Source organism: Peromyscus leucopus, chromosome 19 (genome assembly GCF_004664715.2).
Source record: "Peromyscus leucopus breed LL Stock chromosome 19, UCI_PerLeu_2.1, whole genome shotgun sequence".
NCBI lineage: Eukaryota > Metazoa > Chordata > Mammalia > Rodentia > Cricetidae > Peromyscus > Peromyscus leucopus.
The window spans coordinates 83,769,296-83,789,066 of record NC_051079.1 but is presented as its reverse complement, the minus strand read 5'-3'; the positions used below and the strand labels follow the sequence as shown (position 1 = coordinate 83,789,066).

The following is a 19,771-nucleotide window of genomic DNA, read 5'->3' as shown; positions in this document are numbered from 1 at the left end:
ATGGGGAAGGCCATGTGAGACACCCAGCAGAGATCTAGGACTAAGGCATGGCCTAGGTGACTATGGGGAGGGCAGAGCTGATAAGAAGAGTGGAAGCGCTTGTTTGTCACTTTGTGGAGAACAGTGGGAGTTCCACCCAGCCTGCCTGAGCCACAGTTTTGCTCTGCAAACCTTTAGTTCCTCAGAGCGCCACCATCTCACCAATTGTGTCGGGCAGGGGGTATGTCACAAGTGTTTGTGACCCTCAGTGCAGGGTCACACTCAGCACAGCCTCAAGGCAGTTTCATGCATTGCCTATTTCCAAAACTCACCCCAAGAAATGAGAGAGCTTCCTATCTGTCTGCATGGACAAAATCAGGGGTCACAGGGCTGAGTGGCCAAGCAAGATGTGACTTGGCCATCTTTGGGTTCCAGATACCCCAACAAAATGTCATCAGCCTCACTGTGGGATTATGAAGACTGCCCTGTTTTATGCTAGGAATGCACCTCACTTGGAACACAGACTTGACATGCAGCATGCTGCAGTTTAAACTAGAGGAAACATGGGCTTCTTCCATTTCTTAGTGAGACCCTTCATTGCTTAAATTACACTCATAAAGTAGATTTTTAAAACAGAAAGTGTTACTGTAGATTTTGTACAAGAGATTTGATATTTTTTCTTTACTTTTCTTAGATTATTTGTTTTATGTGTATGTGTGCCTATATATATGTACGTGTACTATGTGTGTGCCTATATATATGTGTGTACTATGTATGTGCCTATATATATGTATGTGTACTATGTGTGTGCCTATATATATATGTATGTGTACTATGTGTGTGCCTATATATATGTATGTGTACTATGTGTGTGCCTATATATGTATGTATGTTTATGTGTTGTATATATATGTATGTGTACTATGTGTGTGCCTATATATGTATGTGTACTATGTGTGTGCCTATATATATGTATGTGTACTATGTGTGTGCCTATATATATGTATGTGTACTATGTATGTGCCTATATATATGTATGTGTACTACGTGTGTGCCTATATATATATGTATGTGTACTATGTGTGTGCCAATATATATGTATGTGTACTATGTGTGTGCCTGATGTTCATAGAAGCCAGAAGAGCCACTGCATCCCCTGTAGTCAGAGGTATGGATGACTCTGAACTACCACATACATGTTGGAAACTAAACCTGGATCCCCTATAAGAGCAAAAGTATCCTTAACTCCTGAGCCAACTTTCTAGCCTGGTCTATGTTTTTCTTAAGCTTATATAACTAGAGTGATCTTTAGGCTGCTAATTTGCTCAGAAAGCAAACACATCTCTACTGCTACAAGAAAAGGTGGTCATGGGCAAAGGAGACCACACAACAATGAAAGTAGCTTTCAAAATGCCCACACTTCCATGTAATAAACAAGCTAGGAAGTAGGCACTCCAGGGCCATGGATGCCACAGCCCTTAGAGACCTCTAAGTAGAGGTGACTTTTGTAATGTATTTGTGGTTTGGAAAGGGTGCAGAAGCACAGCTTTTCCTATCCCAGAAGACTCTTCTGTAGCGAATCACCCCTGTGATGGTTCTAGATTGAGGCTGGGCTTCTGGCCCACCATGGTACTTCCCATGTGCCTCATGCAGATGTGTGATTCATAGTCAGAGGCCATAAAAGTGACCACAAAGAATCATTCCACTCCTGTAGGAAGCAATGGCTTTTCCAGGTGTCTAGATATAGAGAGTATGTATCATTACATTAAGGAGAAAAGAGGAATAGCTTCCTATAAAGACTCCTGAGCACAGTTGTGCCAGTGGCTGACCATAATATTGAACACTTACTTACTTACTTTAATTCTATTAAAGAGTAATGAATCAACTGTCAATTAGCAATCAAGTGACCACAATCACAGAGTGGGATTGAATGCTGGCTATTCCCATGGCTATTAAAAATTGGGGAGTGGTGGGATCCAATTTGGTTCTAGCATCTTAAAATACTCTGTGATGGGAGGTGATCTGAGTGGTGATTATTAAAAAGAGACTTTAGACATAGCATCAATGGCATGACATGGAGAAGCAGGTAATTCACAGAAGGGTTGCTATTTCCTAAAGAATGACCGCCTGGGGTTGTTGTATAAGGAAGCTTGGTTCTTTTCTCTGTGATTTATTGGGTAACCTGGGAAGCGTAGGGGTATGGCTGCTCCATGAATGAAGGCAGCAAGCTGGTCAGTAGTGAGAAACAAGCAACAGACAGATGATCAAGCCACAGGAGAAGCAGGGAAGGAATGAACTCCCAAAGCAGACAGGGCATTACAAGGGCAAGCCAGAGAATGCAGAATGGAGAGATGCAGACACCGAGAGGCTGAGGTGGCAGGAAAAGGCTCACACAGGGTTTGGGGGGCCTGACTAGCTGAGCCCAGGGGGGCTGCTACACTGCTAGCTCCCAGGAAACATGCAGCTCATACTGCTTAGGTATTAGTGGACAGTTCCAGATGTGGCATGCCAGCCAATGAAACAGACTCTGTCCAACTGTACAATTGTTAATAGCTCCGTAGCAGGGAGACTGGAAGACAGACTGAAAGTCATTAAGTCTATAGGTATTTGTCACAGAGTTCATGTGCTTTTTTAGTAATGCACCCATGCTAAGGTTCAGTGGCTTTTAATCCAAATCATCCATTTGTTTTCACAGTACCAATATCATAGACTTTAAAACAGATATTGGGGACAGAGCTGCCTGGCTTCTGATGTCTTACAGTCACTAATGGCTGACTTTGTGCACAGGCATCAGCATGGTAATCCTTAAACTCCAGTATTCACAGCCTCTCCTGGGAGACGAGGAGCAGGCAGAGGCCTAAGAATGAGCAATAGTTTCATTTGCACCACAAAATACAATTTTTAGCAGAGAACCATGTGTTGAGGAATGGCTGAAAATGAAGCAAAGGTACCATACCAACTCTCGGAAGAAGTGTGCCATTCACTGTGGCAGATCCATGCATGGGTAATTCCCTACAGTTCCAGCTGTTTGCAAACTACTTGCAGTTTGAGATTTAACAGAAAATTAATTGGTTCATATCCCTGGTGCTCTGAAGTTTACCCTGGTCATAAAAACCACCATTTCCTTCGTATCTGGCCCACACCTTGGGTGCCTTTTCTCTTAAGTGATTAGATGATCCTGCCTCTCAATCATTTTCTTTTTAACACAGACATGGCCCCAGCACAGATCTGCACCTCAGGGGATGACAGAAAGAACATCTTACCTGTCTACCCAGAACGAGCAGTGTGATGAAGAATATAGAGAGGGACACGGAGCCCATGGTCTTCAGGTCTTTCCAAATGCCTGGTCTATTGAAAAGAACAAACCAACAGGCAGACAGACGGATGGACAGACAGATCACAACACAGTGACACAACATGCACACAAGACTTAGAATCCCAGTACTGACAAACTCCAGAGCCCCCACTGCATTTCCAGATTCCGTCCCAGCCAAATACACATTTCAAATATATCACAAAACCCAATTTGCATAAAAACAACAAAAAATTGAAGTCCACAATATTGAGGACATATTAAAGGAAAATATGTGCAAATTAATACAGACTTTTACTTTGCACTGAGCTGTAACAGATACTGCAGGAGGGACTTGAAGAATACTAATCTATTTTGTTAATGCTTGTGGGATTGAGATCGATAATTGGATACATGTTTTCTTTAATGTTTCCATTATTGCTCTCAGAATGAGAGAGTGTGCTGGAAATTGTTGACTGTGTGAGGTATAAAAATGAAATAAGGAAATTAGTTTCTTCAAGGCCCTCCGGCTTGCAACTGACAGGTGCAGTTTCATATAACATTCTAGCTGATGCATATTCTTAATAAGTTTGTGTAATTCTGCATCACAGAGATAGGAATCCTATTCATTGCCAATCTGCCCTCAAATCCAGGTGAACACTGGCAATTGGTGGTTAGCTGGGCTGGGCCTTCCCTGCTCACGACAGCAGTCAAGGCACATCTGCATTAATGCAAGGAGACATCTATTGCAGTTCTTGGCAGTGTTCTGCATTTTCTAGCAAGCAGCTTTCCCACATTCAAGTATAAGGAAGACCTGAAAAATAATGGGTAATTTGCGCAGACACTATCACACAACATGGTGACGGGCAATCGCTTTCCTCACTTGCTTGGTGAGTTTCCAGTTTTGCCATTGACGGTTCAGGGGCAAGTGAGATACCAACAAGATCTGAAGTAGCTCGGTGGGCTCTGAAGAAAGGGAGCCAGGACTGGCACTGTGAGCTGGGGGACTTTGGAGCAGCCCTTGGGAATATCATCCTCATCTATCAGAGGGGACACAAATGCCAAGCTCATGGGCCCTTCTGGATACATCAGTTATACACCTGGACACAGACTGACCTGCAGCAGTCTTTGTAAACGGCACTGGTGATTTCAGCCTTAAGTGTACTGTGACAATAGAAGAAATGTGTAGAACACTAGAGGAAAGGGAGGCAGCAAATTCCACAGGCAGAATGTTACGTGAGAAAAGGAAGGGAGAGCAGATTTCTGCAAGAATCACTCATTCCCGGAGGTTGAAGCTCTGGGCATCTCAGAACTCTCCAGAAGGACAGTATGTGCATTTGTGCTCTTCCCTCTGGATCACACCTGCTGTGGCTGTTAAGGCCTGAGCTCATTTGCCACGAGGAGGTCCCTATTTCTCCAAGAATTATGGGGAGGGCGCAGGGCAGCTTTCCTATTTCGCTGGAGCTGATTTTACGACCCGGAGTCCTTCTTGGCCTCAGGCAAATGTGTCTAATGACACAGTTTAAATGGCTGGGGGAAGCAGATAGCTAATGACAATGTTGACGTCAGGGAATTTTAAACTCATTTTTCTTTTCCTCCACATTAACCACACAGACACCATGATGACTGGTTAGGAAGGGTGGCATGGCACAGCTTCACCCCGGAAGGTACAGGCTGGGCTTTGCACGCTCGCTCATGTTACCCAGCTTTGCAGGCCAGGGGACAGAGACAGAAATGACAGTTCCTCACTTCCAGCTACCACTCCTTCAGCACCAACCGAGGAGTAAAAAGCTAAGCACGTAGGTCAGAGTTTAGTGGTAGGCTTGTCAGCGACTCAAAATGGACTCAATTCCCTTTTGATTTCCAGTTAAGAGACAAGAGGCCAGGCAGGGTCTTCTTATGAAGTCAGAGCCTGGCCAGGATTCCATTTAACGCATAGAAAGTGTACATGAGTGAGCCATTGGTATGTCGTTCTGGGGATGCCTCACGCTAAGGCCTCATGAGTGAGGTGTCAGGGGAAGGAGTTGACACCAGAGTTCCGCCTGTCTTTCAGTTCGTCTAGATGACTTAAGACAGCAGTGAACTGCTGGCAGGCTCTTGGGAAAGCAGCAAAGGAAAGTCTTCCTCATGAGTCCTGGAGATTACAAATCATAGACCTCAGCGAATCTTACAAAAAGTGCGACACAGAGAGCCTGGAGAACACTGGGTGCCAGGAAGTGGACGCCACTCTCTGCTGTGAAACTCCCTGTCCACCAGGAGGACTGCATTTTCTCAAAATGTTCTCTCAAAAATACCTTTTACCAAGAAAGCAGAATGAACTGTCAACTGTTGGCTGCCTCTCCTCACCAGAAGACATTTGCAGACAAATGATGCTGGGAGCCTTGAAATCTGAAAGCTGGATTCACACATGAAGATCCATTCTTGGGTTACTCTACTGTTCAAGAGCATGTGGTGGACGGGGTGGGCAGGAAGGGCATCGATAAAGTCCTGGATACATTCCTGAGTCTAGCCCACTGTTCTGATCACTGCATCAGCTTCCTACCTGCAGCAGCAACAAAGGTACTGTCACCAAGTAGCTCCAAACCATAGGAATGTTTTGTTTCGTAGTGTTTGGAGGCTGGGAGTCTGAGGCCAAGTTGAGTTTAGAGTCAGTCTCCTCTGAAACCCAGCTTCTGAGGTGTCTTTCCAGCTTCTGAGGGCTTGCTGGCTACCTCTGACACTTTCTGGCTTGCTTCCGTGTGTATCATCCAGGGTCCGACTTCACCATCACTGGACAGCCTCAAGTGCCTCTGTCTTTTCACAAGGTCAAAGTCTTAGAGGACTGCAGTCAATCTAGGCAAAAGACCCACCTTCCTCATATTTAATCTCATCTTAATTTAATTTTATCTTCAACTATCTTATTTTCTCATAAGCTCACAGTGTAAAGTCCTGGGAATTAAAATGTCAATGTATCTTTTATCTTTTTTTGAAGGGGGGGTGTCATAATTTGAATTGTTGAATGGGTTTAGACATGTATATAAAATGATAATTCTCACTCTTTCAACTCATTGCTTTGCTCTGTTCCACAAATCAGTCTCAATCTCTCTCTCTCTCTCTCTCTCTCTCTCTCTCTCTCTCTCTCTCTCTCTCCCTCTCTCTCTCCCTCCCCCTCTCCCTCCCTCCCTCTCCCCTCTCCTCCTCACATACACACCATCAGGATTAAGCCTTTTTGATCTCTTTTGGTGGGGTGGTGGGTGTCAGACGGCAACATCACTGAGTTTCGAAGCCAGGAGATGCAGCCAGTGTAACTGTGAACGCTTCTGACAGTGATTTCTAGCAGGACGGTGACTATGCTCTCTCTCTATGCAGAGGTTGGACTCTGGGGACTTGGGCCCCACACATGCCTGTAGTCACACACTAATGTGCAGCTGGCTGGCCCTCTGCCTGAAGCAGCTAATGTGTAACCACCCCAACCGTCAGGATTCAGGAATCCAAATGAAAGATACCCTGATGAATGGGGTGAGAGAGATGGAGGAATCACTCAGTGCGCCAGTCTCTATCCTGTAGGCGAACTGATCTCATGAGGTACACAGGACATTTTCAATATTCTGGGGGAAAAAGTAACCTGGGAATATGGACACAAGCATGATCTCATGAATGCAGAAGATGCTCCTGAGATGTTGGGGGAAAAGAGCCCTTGCTGAAGGTCTCCCAGATCTTGCAGTGAAAACAGAGGCTAGGGTTAAAGGGAATATTAAGGGTTAACATGACAGGATCTGGAAGCTGAATAAGGAAGCTTATTGCTAGGTGTGAGAGAAGAGAATGAGATGGATAAGGGGAGGGACACAGCTTTGGGGCTGTGGCCACAAGCTTTCTATCCACCTCCACCCGAAACCCTTGAGTGACATACGTAAGACACTGTCTTTATAGTCTTGCTTCTAACGTAACTGATTGTAACAGACCAAATTGTAAAGCTGGTTTGAGCTAGAAGCTTCTGGATATGCAACCACACCATAGACAAGGATCTAAAAATGGGGGAACCAAGAAAGACTGTGGCTACCTCTGGGTGGCTGCGTTAACTCTCTGACATGATACAGCTATGAGTTAATCAAGTATGTACGAGAACAGAGAGAGATTAGTACAACTGACATCCACTTTAGACACCTGTGAGGCTGGTTGGCAGTGACACTGGCCAAGGGACTAGCAGCTAGCTGACAGTCAAGGTCGACCACGAACAAAACACAAATCAGAGATGGATAGACAGGGGCTCCGATCACCCCTAACTGGTGAACAAGTGCATGATCATTTCCCTGGTGGTCTAGGGGTTATTGGACCCTCCTTTCCTATGATGCCCAGTAAACTAAGCAGCCTTAACGGAGCTCACATTAGCCTTTGTCCAGGTTCTATCCATGGCCCTGTAACCCTATACAAAGTAGGTCATTGGCTTTTCCTTTCTCAGAAACCCTTCCATTCTGGGAAGTTCCTTTCACTTCTCCTTCATTTCTCATTTTTTCTATTATTCTACTTAATAAAGTTTGCTTCCACTTTGCAATTCCCACAGGAGTCCCTGTCTTTAATTTTCATTTCGGTGAGACATGAACTCAGCCACTATCTCAGGTTGGTCTTTGTGGTCTTTGTGTGTTTGGCACTTTAGGAGCCTGGGTGAAGCACAGTCACTAAAAAACTACTCAACATCATCACCTCTAAAGGCTTTATAGTTTGGGGACTGGAGAGCTGGCTCAGCAGCTGAGAGCATGTACCCCTCTCAGAGGACCTGGGCACAGTTCTTGGCACCCACACAGCAGCTCACAATTGTCTGGAACTCTAATTCCAGACGATCTGTCTGACACTTTCTTCTGGCCTTCATGGGCACCAGGCACACACACACACACACACACACACACACACACACACACACACACACACACACGTAGGAAAACTACTCATACACATAAAAATAAAAAAATCATTTTAAAAAACTTGATCTATTTCTTAGATGACACATCTATTTTTTAAATACCTCCAAGGATCTCAGTTCCTGCTGGGCTGTGAACTACAGACTAGCTATGATAACATATTCTCAGGTTACTAATGTCTGGATAACCCCTAGGGTTCTGATCTGGAGCCTACAACTCACAAAGAAGAGGCCAGTGGGCTAAGGGTGTAGCTCAGTGGTAGAGAGCTTAGTAACTGCAAGGTCCTACATTTCTGTCCAGCAACACACACAGACACAGATGACACACATCCACATATGTACACACACACACTTGCACGTATACATATACATGTAACATACACACATGCATGTATCACACATGTAAACATACTCACACACACACACACACACACACACACACACACACACACACAAAGCAGCACCAGTAAAGAGATAACACCTCTGCCCACACAGCACTCACCTACCCACTCAGCACTCCTGGCCTCAGCTGACTTACTGTTGGGCATTTAGTTCATTGGCTCTCTCTTTACTACACCACTGCGTCAGGACATACCTACCTGGCTTTGGCAACAAGAGGCTCTCGACTCGGCAGGAAGCTTTAATGCCTAATTAGACAAAAGGTAAAAGTTTGGACAGCCGACGTCGTGAGGGTGAATCCGCTCACGGCCCCATACTCAGCACAGGCCACGAAGCAAGTGACAGTGTCAGAAGCCAACATCACCCAGGGCCAAATATCAAACAAGCAGCTCAGAAGACATGCTGGGCTCATGTTAAGGCAGCCCTGTGCCCTGTTAGAGCACCTTCATGCCAGTCCTTTACAGTGTCCTGCCAGCTCTCTCTGTGAGGTGCGGTACTGGCTACATATGACCATGATTGCCTTCTTTGGAGTATCTTCCCTACCCGGAGCCACCCAATGACTCCACAAAGGTGTGCCAATGGCTAGTATGAGGCATGATGACAGCCCAGTAATAGTCCTGATGTTTTCCAGGGATAGGTGGGGTCATCTAATGCCTACTGCTCTCAGTGATGCTTGCTGGTTTGGTCTCTCCACTGGGATCCTGGAGAGGGAGCTGATGCTGAGGTTGGGAAGGTGAACCTACACAGCCATGTCTAGAGAGCAGTCCAAACTTCCAGAAGATGCTAAGCTCCAGACGTGTCTGCTGCTTATGCACTCATGCGCTGTGCTACCCACAAAGCACTTGTTTTACCTCACTATAGTTCTGTCACAGTGCTTAGTCTACAGACTCCTTCTTGGCTCCTACATTGGAACTCCTCACCCTCCACGCCTCTCCAGAAATAAAGGCACATGTCTGGCCTTCCAGTGGGGTCACCTAATGGCTACTGTCCATGAAATGATAATTCTTGTCTCTGGAGACTTGTCAATTTTTCAAGAGAAGATGTTCGTAAAAAAAATCCGACAGCACTTTGGAGATTCTGCAGTCAGCCTGCATCAGGAGGTCATGAGGCAAAGGCACTTCCATCAGCTGTCAGTGCCCTCAACGTCATCTTCAAGAACACCCAGAGGCCCAACAGCATTGGCCAAGAACTGTGGGAGAAGGTGCCCTGCGTTCTTGTCTAGGAACTGGTGTGGACATGGTCTCACAGACAATATGTAGGCCTGTTGAATAAACTCAGAACAACTCATTCTGCACCTTGCAAACGGATCCTTCCCATGAAATGACACAGAAGAAGCACACGTCACAGGCCCTGGGATGCTGCCGACCTGCCACGGATGGACTATCAACAGCACGCTCACCCCATGCAGTCTTATTTTCCTCCTGAAAACCTCACCACATTCATGAATTGGTAATGACACCTTTGATGTCATCTTATGAATTATTCAATGAATAATTTCTAGTGTGGATTCCTTCCTTTGCTGGCCCTCTTGGAAAAGGAGAACTCAGAAGAAGAGGGGGAAAATACCATCCATTTGTACAGCCTTGTACAGACCTCCTCTTTATACTGTATTATCACGATCAGTGTCAAGTTTGGCTTAGAAAGGCCCCTTACCAGGCCATGATGAACCATGCTGGTCAGCCTCACTGTGCAAACGGCATCCATTCATTGACACTATCTTTGAACAGAGATGGCCTTTCTTCAACCTTTCTTTTGAATGACCTGGCCTCAAAGGAGCTGTAGAGGCAGGAAGTAGCTGAGGGGAAGATTTCATCATTGCCAGTGTTTGGGGCCTTTATATTGCTTGGAACACATCCTGATTGTATTTATTTACTGTGTTATTTATTCAGAACCAAGAAGATGCCAGGCACAGTTGTAGGCACAACAGTACTCCTGGGTTCTGTTTTACTAGATTTGAGAGAATTAAACTCCTCAAGACTCTCTCTCTCTCTCTCTCTCTCTCTCTCTCTCTCTCTCTCTCTCTCTCTGTGTGTGTGTGTGTGTGTGTTTCTGTGTGGTGTATGTGTGTGTGACAGAGAGACAAAGAGACAGAAAGACAGACACAGAAACATACACACACACACACACACACACACATACACACACACACACACACAGAGAGAGAGAGAGAGAGAGAGAGAGAGAGAGAGAGAGAGAGAGAGAGAGAGAGAGAGCGAGCACCAACAAATCAAACAGGTCATGTTCGATTTGTTGAGGATATAAATGGTCAATATTTATTTCCAGGATAGGAACAAGACAGAAGATACCTGGCATATCTCAGGAGAGAGAGCTAGAACTGGGAGGCAGGTCCCCTGAGAACATTCAAGAACAGTGAAGTGCAAGCCCAGAAGCCTCCTTGGAGAGGAAGGATGCTGATTTATGACAGCCAAGATTTGATATCAAGCCAATATGGGCAAGGAAATCTGGAATGAGGTGGGGATGAGGACACAATGCCTAAAATGGGCAAGGCAAGGGACATGACCAGATGGACTTTGGCAGCATCCGGGCTCCAGCAGAATGCCTATGCTCCCTGGCCATCTCTAAGCCAGTTACCTCCTGGAAGGGCACTTCAGGTTCTGGGATTTGCAGACACTCACTCTCCAGGCACCAGGACTGGACAGTATGCTTGCAAACACATCACACTTTCACATCAGCATTAATAATAGGCAAAGTGTGGAGAAATCTTTATCACCCAGACCAAGCTTTAGAAGCACAGGAAAATGTCTAAGTAAATTAGAGATGCTAAGCTACTCTTAGGGCCTGACATTTGGGGTTCCCTTTGGCCTGTGATAGAGGAGACTTGCTGGAGGTGGTGCATTCTTCTGTCCCTCTTGATAACACTCCTCCTTCAGCAGAGGAATGATTTTGGGAGTGAAAGAGTCCCCAGGTCCTACAGGTCTCTGTTGGAGAAGGGTAGAACCCTCTGGAGGAGATTCTGAACTGTGGCAGATGCAGCCCCTGCAAAGGATGCTGGCTTCCACCAGTCATCACTGTAGGTGTGAGGTCATTGGAATTCCCAAGCAAGAGTGCGAGGTTTTTTTTTTTTTTTGGCTTTTTCGAGACAGGGTTTCTCTGTATAGCTTTGTGCCTTTCTTGGAACTCGTTTTGGAGACCAGGCTGGCTCGACTCACAAGATCGCCTGCCTCTGCTCCGAGTGCTGGGATTAAAGGCGTGCGCCACCACCGCCCGGCCAAGTGCGAGGTTTTGGACAAAGCAAAGATACCCAACAAGTACCTAGCAACCACTTTGCTTCTGCTGGGGCCTCTTTGAGATTGTGTCTCTTCATGGGCTTATTCCCAGGAACAATAACATCCCCATCCAAAGCTTTATAATCTGATTTCTCCTTTTGCTTCAAATGTGTAACATATCTCAGCACTTTAAATTTAATAAAGGGAAATTTAATAGGTCCATCAGTGGTATGCAAAAATCAGCAATGCTACATTTATTTAGGAAAGTGATGAAGGCTTGCTGGATTTAGTAGAGAGATAATAAAGCATGCTTGGCTGGGGATTTTAAGAATTTATAGGAGAATTAACTTCTGGTTTCATCTCATCTTGGCTAAGGAATAATAATAACATTCCCTTAATACAGTTATGCATTTCTGCAGCTTCATGCCCTCAGCTTGATTACAGATGATCAGGTTTCCCAGCATGGAGGATGGTGAAAATTAAATTAGGTGACGAGAACTGTTGCTGTCATGTTTCTGAAAGTGTTCGTGTTGATGAGAAATGTTCAGTGAGGTGGCCATCTTGTACACCTGGAGAAGTGGCCACATATTATCAGCACAAACCATCTTTCTGGGACAACATTTCTATGTACATATTTGACAACCCTTTATATTAAAAACTGGAAAGGGTAGAAAGGGCTGGAGCAACAGAACACTTTCTTGGAATGTACAAGGCTCTGGTTTAGACACTCCAGCACTGAAAAAAAAACCCAACCAAACAAAAAATCAAAATAAAAAAAGAACAAAAATAGAGGAGTGATATAAAGGAAAAGGCAAAGAATTCATAGAAAATTCCTGATATGTATAAAAACCAGCACTTGACAGGAAACATTTTGCTATTGAGATGTGAAATGGATAATATGATAATTAAAATATTCTCTTTCAAGTACAGATCAAATATTCTTTAGAACTTTCTGGAAGTAATCTGATAATAGAAAACTGCCCAAACGTGACTGTCAACCAACAGATGCTTTTGTGTGATAACTGTGATAAGATCCTTCGGATGGGATGCTTTTCTGCATCTTGTCCTGAGGCTGGGAAAGTCAACAAGATTCTATTTGTCTTGGAAGTCCGATTTTTCACAGTGCAAAAAAGTTTCTAAGTTTGACCTTTTCCCTTTACGCAGTGGTATTTAGGAAAACTCTACAAAGAATCTTCACACCATGACTTGTGAAAGTCACTACTTTTTCCCTTTAGTACTTTTTCTTCTGAACTGAATGACATTTTGCCTTCAAATCTCTCTCCTGGGGAGCTCTGGTGATTTCTGGGCGCGTTTGGCTGCTGTCGGCTCCTCTGGAAAGACTGTGACTGGTATGCAGAGGGATGGGGGATGCAGAAATGCCACTGTAAACCTTCCACCATATACTGGACAACTCTGCAGCGGAGAACTGCTCAGGGCAAAACGTTAACCCCCAGACTGCTGCTAGCACACAGTCTGCATTAAGATGGGCATGGTGCTCCATATCTGTCATGCTGTGCTAGCCACTGAAATGGCTGAAGTGTGATCATTATTTTATCTCAGGAGCTCAAGTCCAGCCTGGGCAGCACAGGGAGTCCTGAGAGGGGTAGGGTGGGGTGGTTTCATATACAAACCCTCTCTCTAAACTATGCCAGATTCTCTACACGAATTTCTCAATACATATTCTATGTTACGAATAATGAAAACACACCTCATATCCCTGAACCTTCATTTCAAAGAAACTCACTGTGATTATTGACAGTGGCAGCTTTGATAATTTTCACTGAACATACGATCATAAGATCAACATCGCCATGAAGGAGCTAAGAAAAAACAGACAGAGTGGGCACACTCACCTCTGAAACAGGACCTGGCTGTATGCATCCAGGACATGGGCATGCGTGTGGAGAAGAATGGTGTTGTAACCCACTAGTGCTAGCATCATGATCAACATCTTTAACTCGTAGTTCACCCTCAGGAAGACGGAGCAGGAGATCAAGCCCAGAATGCAGCTGTAGATGAAGTACTGGGGCAGGAAAGCAGGACAAGCATTTAGGATCACGAAGAAACCCTGACCAGTTAAATCAAACAGGTTTGGTCAACATGAAAGCTGCCTAAGGAGGCAGGCACACTTCTCCGCCCTCTGATGGTTCATGCCTGAGTGTGTTTTTCATGAGGTTCTGAAATAACCTGGCATAACAAAAGGAAATAATAATAATTAAAAAAAACTACATAGGCCAAACGCTTTGGGAAAAGTCAAAACTACCAAAACTGAAGATGTGTTATACACAAATGCCATTTATTTTTGAAAATGAAAATAGTGTGACACTGTGTACATTTATGGAATTTTTAGAAACGATATTAGGCAGAATCTTTCTTGGGCTTGTCAGCTTGTTAATTCATGAAAGGATTTAAGTCACTAGAGATAACTCCATTAAAAACACCAGACTGCCAGATATTTTATTAAAAGAGAACTTATATGTCACAGTGGACCCTCTTTTGATCAGGATTTAGGTTGAGCACTTTGACCAAGGTGAGCCATGGGGACACTTGGAACTGGACAAGTACCATAAGGATGCTGGTACACTGCATCTCAGACCACAGGAAGCTGTAGGCCCGCCCACTTCCCCTCCCCTCTGTCCATCATAGGCAGGTGTCAGAGAGCTCTGAATTCAGCCCTGTTTCCATCACTCATTATCAGCTCAGTGATGTTTGGCTAGTGACGTAACTGTCAATGTCTCAGCATCTTCATTTTACAATGAGGGCCATGATCCCATTCTTACAAATCACAGCAAAGAACAGACAGAGAAGCTCAGAGTCCGGCAGCTAAGACAGACTTGCCGAAGAGGGTCAGCTGCCATTTCTGAATGCTTTCTGTTGCCGCATCATGGTGATTTTAAGGACAAGGAGCTGGATTTCTATTCTGGCATTCCCAGGACAGAAAGAGCATGGAAGAAAGGGCAAGCACCTCAGTTCAGTGCCTTGGACTGGTTCATAAGGCATCCAGTTGGGTTTTTATCACAGTGATGCGCCACTCATGAACTCATGCCTCGCGCTAAGCCATTCCCCTCGGGCTAAATGTTCTCATGGGAGAAGAAAAGTTGGAAAGAGACGTTGTAGTGGCCACAGAGCAACACTCCCCTTTACAGGGGTACTCAGTTGAGGAGAGGCACTGTGCGGGCCTGAGTGCAAACCCTTTACTGAGGAGAATTGCATCTCTGGCACATTACTGTTTTCAAAGGAGCCAGCAACGGCAATCGGATGATACAACTGGGTCACTCTAGCGGAAGCTACAGTTTTCCTAGTGTGGATGCGTGGCAGCCACTCCCACTGAGGGTGGCAGCATCTTAGGAGATAATGAGTAATTATCTGTAATCATAAACTGTTTCCCAAAGATTACTCCATGTTGGTTCTCCACTGCTCTGACCCACCACAGAAAACAGAAAGAGACAAAGGGCCATGATGAGACGATTCAGGCCGGTGTGGCCAAGTGAAGTAAAAGAAATGTGGACACTTAAGTACTGCAGCCTCTCTCTCCTCATGGTGGGTTTCTCAGAATCATCCCTGGTGACATCCTGAGTAAGTAGTTAAGTAAACCATAGGTGGCTTCTGAGGACTCAATGCGTTTGCACTGTCTTTCCCAGGTTAGCTCCTGGGTGGGCCAACATCTCTGTAGTGAGGACCAGGAGACTCGATCAGAAGGTTGATAGTAATTTGATAGAATTAATTCGGTCCATTAGAATCTAACAGAATGCGGGCTTGCACTTAGTGTGTGTTTGTTTGTGTGTTCTTTTTAATTGGCTCTTTTTAGATTTGGGAATCCACCACTGTATTTTTTCAAACATATTAAAGCATAATAGATTGGAAATTAAATAAAGCAAACAAAATGAAAATACTGGGCTTTACAAAAAGAGTGCACGAGGAACTGACTTGCAGCCTAGTGGGTCCCTGCTCAGGGGACACAGGACCCCAGCTGCTCTTCAGAGCTGTGAGGCTGCCCCAAGAGCTGAACACGGTGGGGCATCCAGCTGGGCCTCTGTCCTGTCTGATCCCACAGCAGCTCACTTCATCAAGGAAGGAAGTCCTACACCTTCCCTCTGCCACTCAAAGAAGTGATGGAAATAATGCTAACCTGTGGTGGTGACACACTTCTAATTGTACTGAAATGTGATTTTGATTGTATGTTAATAAATAAAGTTGCTCGGGGGTCAGAGCTATTAGAGCCATAGCAAGAGTGTGGCGGTGGTGGCACACGCCTTTAATCCTAGCATTCCAGAGATAGAAATCCCTCTGGATCTCTGTGAGTTCAAGGCCACATTGGAAATAGCCAAGCATGGTGGTGACACACTCCTTTAATCCCAGAGGGCCAGCCTTTGATCCCAGGGAGTGGTGGTAGAAAGCAAAAAGATATATAAGGCGTGAGACCCAGAAACTAGAAGCATTTGGCTGGTTAAGCTTTCAGGCTTTGGAGCAACACAGTTCAGCTGAGAGCTATTGGGATGAGGACACAGAAGCTTCCAGTCTGAGGAAACAGGACCAGCTGAGGATCCGGCGAGGTGAGATAGCTGTGGCTTATTCTGTCTCTCTGATCTACCAGCATGGACCCCAATAACTGGCCTCAGGTTTGATTTTATTAATAAGAACTTTGAAGATTCCTGCTACACTAACCACCTCAGAGAACTCACGTGCAGACTACATACATCCCGAGTTCAGAACAGAGCCTGGCCAAGCAAAGCTATGTAACATTTACGGTTTTGGTATAGGGATATTACAATTTTGTCATTGTTTGTAAAAACTTGGAGTCTTCACAAGTTGTAATTTTTAAAAGAGGGCTTATTGCGATCTTATGAAAGTTATCAGCTATCAGCATATGATGTTAAAGCTAGAAGTATACAAAACAACACACATAAAAATTCAAGTGTCTAATGGTTCCTAGCATCCACAGTTAGCCAATACTAACAATCAACTCTGTGTGTTTATATGCTCCCTATGTATTTACTACAGATATTATTAAAAATTATGTTCATCTCTCTTGGGATGGTTTTAAGTAATACTTTTTAGCAATTTACTATGAATGTATGTTACTGTATATTTTTAAAACATCTTATTTAAAGGCTGAGTTTAATTTTATTATGTGGTTGTAACAAAATAAAATTTTAAGAATTCTATTTTTCTACTTTTAGTTTATTTTTCTTTCTTATTATGTAAACACTTAGACCAAAACCTTTGTGGGTAAACTGTTCAATCTTTAAAATTAATTCACAACCGTAGGCTTTCAGTGTAAAGAGTTTATGTGTTTTTATATTTAAAACAGAAGATATTTTAACAAAAGAATTTGTTAATATTGTAATTTTTATAACTATTATAGTTACTATTAAGAAGAGTTATGTCATGACCAGTAGAAAGTGGGACCTTCTTCCCCAGACTGTCCCCATTCATTTTCAGTCTTAGATGTCCTGTCCTATGGGGTTAGAGATGGTCATGAATACCCACAAAAATTCTCTGAATGTTTCATTGGGTGGATCTGCTAAGCATGGCATTTCCTGGATCTTCAGGGGCTCTTGAGCTCCCAAGTTCATCATGTAGTTTGTATATAGGTGGGACATGCCCATGTGGGTCTCCTTGACCAGAATCTGCTTCCTGAGGACTGATGATTGGCATGAAAGGCTATGTAGAGGTCATATCTGAGACCGAGGATCTTGCACTGCTTAGGCTGACATCACAGGCAAACAGCAAAGCATCACTGGGTGTGATTTTCTTACCGGGAGGAAAAACAATTTTCGTGCATGGAGAATAGCTGCCTGGTTTTCCGGGACAGAGAAGTTTGCATTTGATGTATTGGCAGTCGGAAGAGTTGTCTCGTCAGAGTCACTCAGGAAAAACTGGAAAGAAAAATTGTAGGTTTTTTCAGTGAATTATTACAGATTGGATGGAATAAGTGGAAGGTGGAAGTAGCATTTATTAATGACCATGTTTCTTATGTGCAGTCAGTGGATGGTCTAGTGTCTCTATGCTGCCATTGGTTACAGCTCTCAATTCCTCCTTCTTGACATTTTGGGGTGTTCTATGCAATAAATAAATAACTATTACAACACCACACCTTCAATACAGAAACTCCAAGGCTTCAAGATTGCTGTTGATGAAAACAGAAGCAACTGAACCAAATGTTAAGTTGAAATGCGCGCAGCACAGGAAGACTTGCTAAGATGACATCATCACATACACAGTTATTCGACCCTCACTCACAAAATGAGAGACACAAACTGTCTTCAGTCTGCTATCTTGGTTCAAACATTCAATGAATCAACAGACTAAAAAAAGACAATTGCTTACAGCCACATTTGCATATAGCCACATTTGCCTACAACCATATTTGCCTACAGCCACATTTGCATATAACCATATTTGCATATAGCCACATTTGCCTACAACCATATTTGCATTCAGCCATATTTGCCTACAAATACATTTGCATGCAGCCACATTTGCATACATTATTTGTGAGCATTTGGCCTCACAAATGATGGGTAAGGGGTTACAAACTCGAAGGGATGGATATTCTCATGACTCTTGGAAAGACAGGTGGATTACCAATGAGCATCCAGATCAGCATCTGGAAGCAAAGGGCTGACTTCTTTGACAGGCAGGACAAAACCAACCCCTCTCTCTCCCCTAGACAAGCTGTAGCCCAGACTGTTACAGTAACCACTGATCAGTTTTCTGCCATGTGACTCTGGTAAGGTAAACTAGAAAATCATGACTCTTACAAGCTTCTCTTTCCAGAAAGAAATCAATCTATAAATCTAGGTGTGTGCTCATTATAGGGATAAGTAATAGTATTCAAGGTTGACATATAAATCTTTCCTGTACTTTTTCCCTGGTTGCTGTGTTTGTGTTTACAAGTTTATATTCTTTGAAGGTATAGTTCTTGTCAGTTCTCTAGATTAGTTCACTCAAGTAGGTAAGATGTATATTTATTATAATTTGAGTGGTATGTCTCCCCCCACAACAATGGTGCTAGACATAGTATTTTTAATCTATTATAAATAAAATATATATTTAAAAGTCAGTGAAGCATAGATGTCTTTGTCTGCTACTAAATAATTTGTATCAATACCCAAACCTCTAACTGACCTATAGTTTTGCTAATTCTTTGGAAAAATTATAACAGGAAGAAAACTGAATGAAGGAATTATGTGGCATACACTTTGCTCTAAAACATTGCATACTTTGACTCAACCAATCCTAAGTACAATTAATTTAAACACTAAAGAGTGCAGAAAGGATAAAAAAGGAGCCTTTCTGGCTTGGCAAGATACTGCCATGTATAGTTACAGGAACCCAGGATTTTAAATAATTAACAAAAACTTGATTATGTCACCATGGAGACCAAGAATAAGAAAGATGAGGTTCTATGTTGTGTGGGTAGCAGCAGTCTTATGAAGCAAGCCCATGTCCTTGCCAGGATGCTATACTTAAGTACAATGCTGTGAATTTGAAAATCAGTAGAAAGCACGGGGGCTTTGGAGCTGGCTTAGCAGTTAAGAGCACTAGCTGCTCTTGCAGAGGACCTAGGCTTTGTTTTCAGAGACATACAACTGTCCATAATTCCAGTTCCAGGGAATCTGATGCCCTCTTCTGGCCTCAGTGAGCACTGCATGCAGGTGGTACACATATACACATGTAGACACTCATACACATAAAATAAAAATACATCTTTAAAAAAAGCAGTAGAAAACGTCAATCACTGTGCGCAAGAAAGCTTCCTGAGTCCACTTCTGTTAACTTCCTAGCATTTACACATCTCCACAGCAAGATGTTTTCCTGGTCCGCTTTCCCATTCTTCCATGTTAAGTCACCTCACTTCTCTTGGGAGAATGAATTTCCAGTACCATGATTATTTAGGGCACTCCTTGTTGGAGCCATTTTAATTTCTAAAGTCTTGGTGACAACTGTAAAATTTATATTGCCTTGAAAAAGATA

General features: G+C 43.7%; 1 protein-coding gene across 2 annotated transcripts in view; it reads right to left on the bottom strand.

Moving 5' to 3' along the window:
* Adcy2 (adenylate cyclase 2) overlaps window positions 1–19,771 on the bottom strand; it is a 373,278-nt gene that overhangs the window by 34,691 nt on the left and 318,816 nt on the right. Inside the window, exons 17-19 of one of the 2 annotated variants that reach the window (XM_028873686.1) lie at window positions 17,551–17,670; window positions 13,645–13,814; window positions 3,243–3,327 (exon numbers count right to left, since the gene is read on the bottom strand). In XM_028873686.1, the coding sequence (XP_028729519.1) occupies window positions 3,243–3,327; window positions 13,645–13,814; window positions 17,551–17,670 (375 nt within the window). The remainder of the gene's footprint in view (window positions 1–3,242; window positions 3,328–13,644; window positions 13,815–17,550; window positions 17,671–19,771) is intronic. The other variant, XM_028873687.2, reaches the window with a different exon arrangement.